The following is an 11,563-nucleotide window of genomic DNA, read 5'->3' as shown; positions in this document are numbered from 1 at the left end:
CAGAATGGAAATTGGTGTAGGGAAAAACCAAAATTAGCCTTCGTGTACCTAGAATTCCATGCAACCCGAACAACTTTTCAGCTATGAATAGGATATGCACAGATAATAGATATGAAGAGAAAAAACCTCTTCCTTACTTGAACGAAGAGTATGCCACAGAATCAGGTGGTTGTTGGAAATGCAACTTTGCTGACACAGCAGAGATATGAGAACTAATCCCCCCAATGAGGAAATCTCCTTCTTGAAAATGTTGGTAGGGACTGGAGAAAGGTTCTCTGAGGGCGCATTTGCCCTCATGACTCTTACACATGAGTGAACGTGACAGTACCAGCATTAGCACCACAAGGGACACCATCCTGCAAATGGTTCATCACAATCAAGGTTTGTTTCTTCTCACATGGCTATTGGAGCCATTCCAGTTTGAAACCACCTGGCTGGCGTGATCTTCTCAATACAATTGCACACATCATAGATGGAATTTAGGGAACCCCACGGGTCCCTAGCCCTACCGCCGACCTGGAATGCCACGGGCTGTATTTCTAGTTTAATTCAGATGATGTTATTCATTTCTAATAAGCACTGACGTGTCTTTGGACCTTTCGAGCAGTAATCACCAGGGTGTTGATAATTACAGAGGAGATAACGACACTTTGCCAAGTTGTCGGTAGAACAGTTTGAGGGAGAAAAACAGACACACAAGTTTGTCAAATTTCAGCAAAGTTTTTTCCTTTTCAATTTTAGTATGGCAGCTAGGCCCAGAATGGAGGGAATCCCTGAAAAGAAGGTTTCCCTTATCCCGCGCCTGTCCTAGTGGCTGAAAACGGGCAACACTGATAGGCCAACATTGATAGCATGATAACAGGGGATATACACGGAGAGAAGTATCTGGGTTTTCATATCAGTCACCTTGTGAGCAGCAGTGGCGTAGGAGGTTAAGAGGTCATGTATCTAATCTGGAGGAACTGGGTTTGATTCCCAGCTCTGCCGCCTGAGCTGTGGAGGCTTATCTGGGGAATTCAGATTAGCCTGTACACTCCCACACACGCCAGCTGGGTAACCTTGGGCTAGTCACAGCTTCTCGGAGCTCTCTCAGCCCCACCTACCTCACAGGGTGTTTGTTGTGAGGGGGGAAGGGCAAGGAGATTGTAAGCCCCTTTGAATCTCCTGCAGGAGAGAAAGCGGGGATATAAATCCAAACTCCTCCACCTCCTCCTCCTCCTCCTCCTCCTCCTCCTCCTCCTCCTCCTCCTCCTCCTCCTCCTCCTCTTCTTCTTCTTCTTCTTCTTCTTCTTCTTCTTCTTCTTGTCGGGAGATGTTTGGAGGCACTATGTTAAAGAGGCAGCGTGAGAGGGATTGACTTAGCACAGCAAAAGTATGGGGGATTGCAGTCGGGGTAAAGCAACCTGTGTTCCTGTTTTTGTGTTCACATGCATCTGTGCAGGCAGCGATTGGAGCCCAAGGAAACAATCCAGGTTCCTGTTGTGCCTTTACACGGTGAGGTGTCTATTTTAAAAATGTCTTCCCATTGATGCATAGATACACAAGCCTTCACAAATGAACCCCCACAGCCATGCTGATGTCTCACGATATGAAGATCTGCGCCTGCATAGCTGTGCAAAAGGAAAACGGAGGTGAATGAAGCGCCTCCTGAGTGGCCGTTTGCTCACTAGTGCCTGCAACCGGGGATTTTTGAAAAGACTTGCTAATAGCGCCATTCTCAAAAAAAACCCCAGTTTGGGGAAAATAACACAGGGCAGACTCGTTTTAGGGGAAGGATATGTGCAAAGCCCTCCCCAAAATGTTTTTTCCACCATCCTCCCCCCGTGTTTATTAGCCCGTGTGGAACGGACCTTAATAAAGGCAGTCATGTTCTGCATTTTCTATATCTGAATGAGGCTGTTATGGATCAAATTTGCTGGAACGCCGGCTGTTATGGATCAAATTTGCCCCCATGGCCACAGCGACAGCTGAAGCACCGGAGACCAGGGGCGTGTCTCCTTCCCTCCTCAGAGCGACGATAGAGCAACACAGCTGCCAGCAGAAGGTAAGGAGGCGATTTGGGCCGGGGAGGGGAGGGGAGGGGAAAACGCTGGCTTCCACCCGCTGCCGTTCACATGGCAGCAGATGGAAGCCGGCGTTTGCAGGAAAACTCGCTCCCCAAGCGAGTTTTGAATACACCGTTTTGGCAGGCACAGAGCGCTGCTGCATCGATTTGGCAGCGGTGCCTGTGCGAAGGGTTCCTGCCAAAACAGTGTTTTACTGGGCTGAAGCCGTTGGTTTTAGCCTGTGCAGAAACCGCCTTCCTTTCTCTGCCCACTGTAAGACCTGGAGTAATGTATTCCAACCGAAAAGCCTTCATTCTGCCTTTCCTGCCTACTATGGAGTTCTCTTATAATAAATTATTTATATCTTTTGTAAGTAACAATCCTTAGTGTGAACTTAATAGTGAAGCAGCCAGACTATAGAATGCTGCTCTGGTGAAACTGAAATCGGCTTTTCAGAATGGACAGAAGGATGACACATACATGCTTTTATTGCAGAATATGGGTGTAACCATACTTCTTTACATCATGACCCTTTCCTTCTTATTAGCTGTTCCCGGTTGTTGAGCTCCGGCCGCAGCAAAATAATGTAACATTTTGGGGCAAAGATGCAAGCCAGAAGACCAGCACTAGAGGCTAAGATAGAGAAGATCTCAACAGCCACCATGGCTTTCCCCTTCGTGCTCAGGTAGGTTGGAACAAAGGACAGCCAAACACTACAAAAGAGCAGTAGACTAAAAGTGATAAATTTGGCTTCGTTGAAACTGTCGGGTAACTTCCTGGCCAAGAAGGCCACCCCAAAACTTATCACAGCCAAGGAGCCCATGTAGCACAGGACACAGTAAAACATGGTGACAGACCCCACATTGCATTCCAGTACAACTGCTTCAGTTTCTGAGTGCATGTCAACACCTGGAAATGGGGGAGAAGTTGTGAGCCACACAGAGCAAAGGACTGCTTGGAAAAGGGAGCAGAGGATCACAATTGAATTGCCCACTTGTTTCCCCACCCACTTCCTGAGGCTGCTTCCTGGACGGACACTCAGGAAAGCCAGAACCACCATGATAGTTTTGGCCAACACACAGGAAATGGCAACTGAGAATACCACGCCAAAAAAGGTTTGTTGGAGGAGACATGACACCAGTTGTGGTCGACCAATGAATAGCAAAGCAGAGAGGAAGCACAGGAGGAGGCAGATCAGGAGAGCGTAGGTGAGGTTCCTGTTGTTGGCTTTGACAATGGGGGTGCTGCGGTGCTTCACAAAGATTCCGAGCACCAGAAGTGTAATGAAGGAAAAGGCCAGGACAACAGTCACTAAGGCCATCCCCAATGGCTCTGTGTAAGACAAGAACGTGATATCTTTGGGAATGCATTGATTTTGTCGCACGTTTGGATAGTGATCTTCTCTGCAAGTGGAACACTCATCCAAGTCTGTAAAAGAGAAAAGGGGAAAATAGGAGGGATAGCTTCAGCATTCTCCATATTCCCTCTTTGTCCCCCTATCTCATGCTTCAAGATCCCCTTTGATGGGGGTCACATCATTTTTATTTCCTTCCGCAATCAATCCTTACGTGCATGACCTATGAGAGTTAGGATGGACTGGGCATGTGCAAGGACAAGGCTTCTTTGTTTCACTCTTCTATTGAAATACTTCACTACTGTTACAGAGATTGTATCCAATGGGCATCCAAAAGAGATTACGTCATTCTACTCTGTTCTGTTTCATTCCCATAAGAACCCTTTGAAGTCGTTTTGGTTTAGAATATGTTCCTCTCTCAAAGACACCCAGCAAGTACCCATGCAGAGGCAGGAGTTGAAACTGGATCTTCTAAATCCTTCTCCGACACTCTAATCACTATACCAATATAATTCCCTCTATTACTGGGGCTTAAGGGTATAATACTATTTAGAACTAGACTGGAAACTTCTTACCCTTTTGATTAGAAATCTTCCCTTCTGGACATGAAATACAGTCATAGCAGCAAAATGGCTTCCCTTCCTTCATCTTCTTCCTATTGCCGGGACGACAACTTTCATTGCAGACTGAAAGAGGCTTTGTCTGATGCATAAATAAGAAACAAAGACTATTTGTCAGTAATAGGTCCAAATGGACATTTTGTTTGCTTCATCGGATAATTCTCAGCCAGTTGGCCAAGGCAAGAATTTCTCATCAGTGGTGTAAAGTGCCTTTGATTCATTTGTCACTGAGTAACTTATGTTTAAGTAGACCTACAAGCCTGTTTCAGATTATGAAAATGATGGAGTATTCCATCATCCAGCTTTCTTCCTTTCCCAGCCTAGGTAGACAATCGCCATCTGTTCTATTTTATTGTTCTGCTTTTGAACAATTTAACTGATTTAACTGATGCTGTTGGTTTTGTCTCTTTTGTTTTACATTGTATTCTATTGTCTTATATGGTTTTATTCTGCTGTTCGCTGCCCTGAGCCCTGTCAGGGAGAGTGGGATATAAATAAATAAATAGATAGATAGATAGATAGATAGATAGATAGATAGATAGATAGATAGATAGATAGATAGATAGATAGATAGATAGATAGATAGATGATAGATAGATAGATAGATAGATAGATAGATAGATAGATAGATAGATAGATAGATAGATAGATAGATAGATAGATAGATAGATAAATAAATAAATTGAAAGGTGTCAGCCTTTTAAATAAATTAAAAGGAATTTCAAAATTTCTGAAGAATTAAGGCTCGTTTCTAGATAGAACAAAGACCCTTTCTGCACTAGTCAGTAAAAGTGGGGGAAAGGCAATTTCATAAACCCACCCTTGCACAAAGGCGTACCTTTTTTCTTCCTTCCCTGCCTGTGAAGTGGAGGACCAATCCCCCCCACACACCCAGGGCCATGATATGGCCTGTTTTTACCATGGGGGGCTTTACAAATGAGTGACGGGGAAGGGTTTTTCGAGAATCGCAATTTTTGCAATTCTTTTGCTCAAACACGCCTCGCAGCTGCAGCTATTTGTTCGGCCATGGCTGTGAGGCATGTTAAAATAAATTTATCACAAAAATTCTGATTCTTGAATAAGCCAGGTTGGGGGTGGGAAACTTGGAGCACATCCGCTTTAGGATTGGGATCTGTGCAAAGTTCTGCCCCCACCCTGTTTCTTTTTACTGGTGTTAATGGGCCCGTGCGAAAAGGGCCAAAGTGAAGAATGGAACTTGGTGTGTGTAATAGAACTACCTTCCAAATCAGCCATTTCCTTCAGGTCAAATAATCTTTGAAGTCCAGAAATCAGTTCTAATCCCTGGAGTACTTTATGCCCCACTTTGAGATTGGAAACCCTATTTAAATTGTTAACATTTTTCATTGTTCTTCCATTTTAAAAGCACCCATGAATTCTGAGAGAAAACTCAATCACTCTATTTTCCAATTGCAGTTTGGTCTGTGGAGAGGCGTATAGGAATGGCACTTTTGATGAGTCCATTTGGACTAAACTATTGATAAGACTCTGAATGGCTGTTGTATCTATCTTTCTTTTATGGACAATTGTTTTATTGTATTTTGGAATGCCAATAAAGGCTTGTCTATCTATTTTCCAATTGCAGTATGTTGTCTTAACGTGACAAGTACCCTTATTAAAAAGGAAAACACGCCCCCCCCAAATTGGTTTGGCTGAAACTAATTTCTTTTTGGTTATGGTGGGTTTTCCGAGTTGGGTGGCCGCGGTCTGGTGGATCTTGTTCCTAACGTTTTGCCTGCACCTGTGGCTGGCATCTTCAGAGGTGTATCACAAGAAGTCTGGAAGTCTGTTATCATATGTTAGGAACAAAATCCACTCAGATCCGCACGACCACCAGAGCCCGAGAAAACCCACCACAACCAGTTTGAATCTGGCCGTGAAAGCCTTCGGACAATACATTCACGGGTATATCACAAGCATTATAAGTCGACCCGCATATAAGTCGCAGGCACCTAATTTTACCACAAAAACTGGGAAAATCTTATTGACTCGCTGATATATAAATTCGAGGGGTGGGAAAATGCAAGCAGCTGCTGGTAAATTTCAAAAAAAAAAAATAAAAAAATAGATGCCAATAAAATCACATCCAATTGAGGGCATCAGTAGGTTAAAATGTTTTGAATATTTATTTCAAAGAAAAACAGTAAACTAGCTCTGTGAAGTGGAAAAGAGGAGTCCAAAACAAGAACAATATGGTATCAACAATAACTTTAAAAGTACAAAACCTTAGCCTCAACCAGCAACCAAGCTAAAACACAAGAGTTAAAATTCTTCAAAACTGGATTCCTCGCTTATCATCATCTGTATGTCCAAATGTAACCCAATCTTAGATTTTAAGAGGGATATTATCAGAAATGGAAAAATCTACTACTAGCTTCCATTGTGAAACAATGGGGATGGGGAACATCCCCTTTGGGGGTCAATAACTTTTAGGATCCCCTAACCCAAACTTCTTACCAAACCTGGCTGGTATCATAAAGAGATTCTCCTGATGAGACCAGCCAGGTTTGGTGAAGTTTGGTTCAGAAGGGTCCAAAGTTATGGACCCTCAAAAGGGTAGCCCCATCTACTAATAGCTCCCATTGAAAACAATGGGGAATGGGGGCACCTCTTTGGGGGTCCATAACTTTGGACCCCCTGAACCAAACTTTACCAAACTTGGCTGGTATCATCAGGAGTGTCTTCTGAGGGTACCCTGAAATTTTGGTGCCGCTAGCATAAAAACTGCGCCCCCTGCTGGCCGGCAAAGTAAAACACACAAAATTTTTTAATGACCCGCATATAAGTCGAGGGGAGCTTTTTCAGCATTAAAAATGTGCTGAAAAATTCGACTTATACATGAGTATATACGGTAATTTCTTTTTGATTAGGCTCACTTCTTCCTATAGCTCCCAACCACATGTCCCATGACTTGCCACATTCGGTCAACAGGGAAGGCAGACATTTAGAGAGGAAAGCTAAGGGATATTCCTTCGGCCATGTTTTCACCCGACATTGCTCATTGAAAAAAAAAAGGAATGAGGCAACACGGTGCATGTTAGCAAAACATCTTTTTTTTGAATGGAAGTTCTCCCAGATTGTGTAGACCACTCTTACTTGATTGAATTTGCTGCTCCACGTGATGCTGTCTTCGTCAATGGGAAGCATTTGGCCAGCTGGAGCTTCGGGATGAAACTCTCCAATTTTCACTTTAAAAAATGATTGATTTGGGGGAGCAGCCAAGTTGACAAGGTCATACCCTGTTGCGACTTCTCCATTGGCATTAAACGAAATTTCGTCCCCGGCACTGTTGTTAAATGAGACACTTTTCAGAAAGTGGTGGAGCTGGATAGAAACACACACAAAAAAGGCCAGGTGCTCATTGAACAGAAAAGAGGCATGTTATTTATTTATTTCTCAGTCTTATAGACCGCCCAACCCCCGAAGGGCTCTGGGCGGTGAACAACATAAAATAACAGTTACATAATAGACTGTAAATAAGTTAAGTTAAAATGCAGCAGTTAAGAACGACTAATAACAGCAATGCCCGCAACAATCCCTGTTAAACTCTCCCAGAAGGGGAGAAAAAGAGTGGGCCCATAGATGGTAATGGCCCCAAAATGTAGGAGGAGGCGGGGGCACTTATATCAGCGGCTGGACACTCCAAAGGCCCGGTGGAACAGCTCCGTCTTGCAGGCCCTGCGGAACTCACCAAGATCCCGCAGGGCCCGGACAGCTGGAGGAAGAGTGTTCCACCAGGCAGGGGCCAGGGCTGTAAAAGTCCTGGCCCGGGTGGAGGCCAGCCGCATCATTGAGGGGCCAGGGACTACCAGTAAATTGGCCTCCGCTGAACGTAGAGGCCTAGTAGGGACATATGGGGTAATGCGGTCCAGAAGGTATGAGGGTCCCAGGCCGCGTAAGGCCTTAAAGGTAAGTACCCATACCTTGAAGATGATCCGGAATTCAACCGGGAGCCAATGCAGGCGGCGCAGTATTGGTTGAATGTTTGATTACTGTTTGATTCTTAATAGAAAGCTATTCAATATCCTGTACCATATTTTATGCTTCCCCATTTTATTCTTTAATATATGATTTTATTAAATTTATTACACACATTCAACTTTTTTTCTGTTCTTGTTTACATGTAGGTCCCATTATCTGCAGCATAGCTTGTTTGGATTTTTTTTCACCAAAGGAAAATTTGTTGGGATTCAACTCACAGAATGCATAACACCAGAATGGAAGGGAGGAAAAGATTTTCCTCACGAAAGGAGTCCTTTGTCAAAACCCAACGAAGCTTCCAATGAGCGAGCTTCAACACCATTTCTCTTTTCATCGTTCATCACTCTCTGACTTGTTCTCGCCCTCAAACTCAAGAGAAATATCAAACGCGTACAAGCACCTACATCACAGGAGAATTATATTCAAAGTGAGCAATCGATTAGCTTTAAAAAGGGCTTGGACAGATTTGTGGAGGAAAAGTTGATCTATGGCTACCAATCTTGATCCTCCTTGATCTCAGATTGCAAATGCCTTAGCAGACCAGGTGCTCGGGAGCAGCAGCAGCAGATGGCCATTGCTTCCACCTCCTGCACGTGAGCTCCCAAAGGCACCTGGTGGGCCACTGCGAGTAGCAGAGTGCTGGACTAGATGGACTCTGGTTTGATCCAGCAGGCTAGTTCTTATGTTCTTATGTTCTTATAATGCCAGGTGCGTTTCTTCTTGGAACACGATATTGTGTCTAACTACCATAGTAAAGCAAACGAAGTCATGGCCATAGTGGTAAGCAAGGCTGAAAGCTTGAAGAACTGTTACACATTGAGGTAAATGGGAGAACAAAGAAGTGAAAAAGATAAAACCATGAACTCCATCGGGAGAGATAATGTACAGTTTGCATGCTCTTCCGGTTCCAAGAGACATGGTTTTCTTTCTACTTAAAATATTTACTTTATTTTGTTAGATTTGCTATCCTGCCCTTTCCTGACTAATGCCAGGCTCAGGGTAGCTTACAAGCATTATATAAAAACAACATACAATTACAATAGCTTAACATTAAACCATTAACTGATGAATTGGCACACACAGATAATAAGATGGTACATAATAAAATGAGAGCCTAAAAGCCTAAGATCCAGGGGCATAGCAAGGGGGAAAAGTGCCAGTGCACTGGTGCGTCCTCCGCCCCATCTCACCCCCACCGTGCCCCTGCCACACCCTCACCACACCCCCACAGGGGCACATGCCTGGTGCATTGCACCCCCCATTCCCTTGGAGCTACGCCTCTGCTAAGATCCCTCAGCTCAGTGCCCCATCAAATTCCAGTATTCAAGATGGGAAGGGGGGGGGGATCAAACCTTCAGAAACGAAGGAGGTTTAACTGAAAGATTTGAAGGGAAAAACCTTGAAAAATAACTTAAAAATTAAATTTAACTTTAAGTTTGGGAGGCCAATAAGACGGATGGGACATACAGATTGCCAGGGCCAGAAATGATTATGGTACCCCCATATACTGCATATGTAATTCAAAATAAAAACAGTAGTGAGCTATTGTACACATACACACACACACACACACACACACACACACACACACACACACACATACACACACACACACACAGGGCATTTTAACTCACTCAAATCAAAGATGCACAAAATGATGTTCATTGTTGCTGTTTATCTTTATACTACAAAAAATTTTCTCCGGCATTTTTAAATTGCAAAGACTTTGATCATATCCCCCAAATTAATCCGATGTAACAAATCTGCTTCAGTGCTTAGCAGAGATAAAGAGTGGGGAAAAAAAAAAAAGAGCTCTGGGGGCCTTCTTTTACTCGAAAATTTCAGCACATGTCTTATTTTTAGGTAGAAGCGGAATACTATAAGAACTATGGGAACTTCATGCACTGGATGGGGCCGGAGGTGTTCTAATGATTGGAGACTGCTACTACATAGTGGCTGGATTGCTTCAGGGAGCTCAGAATAAAGGGAGTGGAGGCTCTACTGGGGCGCTTCTTTACTCAAGGCCCTAAGCATGTGCTTATTTTGCGTCATGGTTAAGAACATAAGAACATAAGAACTAGCCTGCTGGATCAGACCAGAGTCCATCTAGTCCAGCACTCTGCTACTCGCAGTGGCCCACCACTTTGGGAGCTCACATGCAGGATGTGAAAGGAATGGCCTTCTGCGGCTGTTGCTCCTGAGCACCTGGACTGTTAAGGCAGTTGCAATCTGAGATCAAGGAGGATCAAGATTGGGAGCCATAGATCAACTTCTCCTCCCTTTTTAAAGCTATCCAGGTTAGTGGCCATCACCACCTCCTGTGGCAGCATATTCCAAACACCAATCCACCGTTGGTGTGAAGAAGTGTTTCCTTGTATTAGTCCTAATTCTTCCCCCCAGCATTTTCAATGGATGCCCCCTGGTTCTAGTATTGTGAGAAAGAGAGAAAAATTTCTCTCTGTCAACATTTTCTACCCCATGCGTAATTTTATAGACTTCAATCATAGCCCCCCTCAGACGTCTCCTCTCCAAACTAAAGAGTCCCAAATGCTGCAGCCTCTCCTCATAAGGAAGGTGCTCCAGTCCTTCAATCATCCTCGTTGCCCTTCTCTGCACTTTTTCTATCTCTTGGAGTATCCTTCTTTTTTTGAGATGTGGCGACCAGGAACTAGGGCTAGCAAGTACTCCAAGTGCGGTCGTACCCCTGTTTATATAAGGGCATGACAATCCTTGCAGTTTTATTATCAACTCCTCTCCTAATTATCCCCAGCATAGAGTTTGCCTTTTTCACAGCTGCCATGCATTGAGTTGACATTCCCATGGAACTATCAACTAAGACACCTGAATCCCTTTCCTGGTCTGTGACTGATAGCACTGACCCCTGTAGCGTGTATGCGAAGTTTGGATTTTTTGCCCCTTTGTGCATCACTTTGCATTTTGCTACATTGAACTGCATCCTTTGTTGTACTGTTGTCTATGCCAATAAAGGCTTGCTATTGTCATGGTTCATCCAGGGCTGGTTGCCTCAACCAAAAGACCAGTTGGGACATCTCTGTCGTACAGGCCCTGCGGTTAAGGCCCTGCTGCTTATTTACCTGCCACGACGGTTGACTGAAGAAGTTAAATTTCTTTTTCTTCATCACTCTTCTGTGATGGTAGAGGGTTGAATGCAGGCGGTGTAAAGCATGCGCTACTACATAGACAGCATTGTAGATGTTGTAGCTGGAGCCCGTCATAGCCATTTCAAAAACATCTGCAGGAAGACTGTCCAGCTTCTCTTCCCCAGTGCAATTTTTATCAAACCTATCTTTCAGCAGAGAATCTGAGAACTGACAGAGGAATGCCTGTTCCCAGAATACCTTCATGAAGCCATCTCCTTTAGTCCAACCAGGCTTTCTGGACTGGAGAAATTCCCGGAATCCCAGTGGTTCGTTCGTATGAACAGTGAAGGCTATAGCACCATGCAGAAACTCTACTTCCCAGCCTCTTTGGTGACAAAATGATGCAACTTCCATCTGAATGGTCATAATATACACTTTTCCATT

The 11,563-nt window shown here is 44.1% G+C and overlaps 1 protein-coding gene across 1 annotated transcript; it reads right to left on the bottom strand.

The window, feature by feature from the left end:
- Positions 1–2,307: 2,307 nt before the first annotated feature.
- On the bottom strand, positions 2,308–11,245 carry LOC125445315 (vomeronasal type-2 receptor 26-like). The gene is made up of 4 exons (XM_048518326.1): positions 11,114–11,245; positions 7,134–7,361; positions 3,975–4,101; positions 2,308–3,473 (listed from the first exon to the last, which is right to left on the bottom strand). The coding sequence occupies exons 1-4, from the start codon at positions 11,156–11,158 to the stop codon at positions 2,569–2,571; spliced, it is 1,305 nt and encodes a 434-aa protein (XP_048374283.1). The 5' UTR covers positions 11,159–11,245; the 3' UTR covers positions 2,308–2,568.
- Positions 11,246–11,563: the final 318 nt, after the last annotated feature.

The sequence above is a fragment of the Sphaerodactylus townsendi genome, linkage group LG15 (genome assembly GCF_021028975.2).
Source record: "Sphaerodactylus townsendi isolate TG3544 linkage group LG15, MPM_Stown_v2.3, whole genome shotgun sequence".
NCBI classification, from domain to species: Eukaryota; Metazoa; Chordata; class Lepidosauria; order Squamata; family Sphaerodactylidae; genus Sphaerodactylus; species Sphaerodactylus townsendi.
This window is presented reverse-complemented; position numbering and strand designations above follow the sequence as displayed.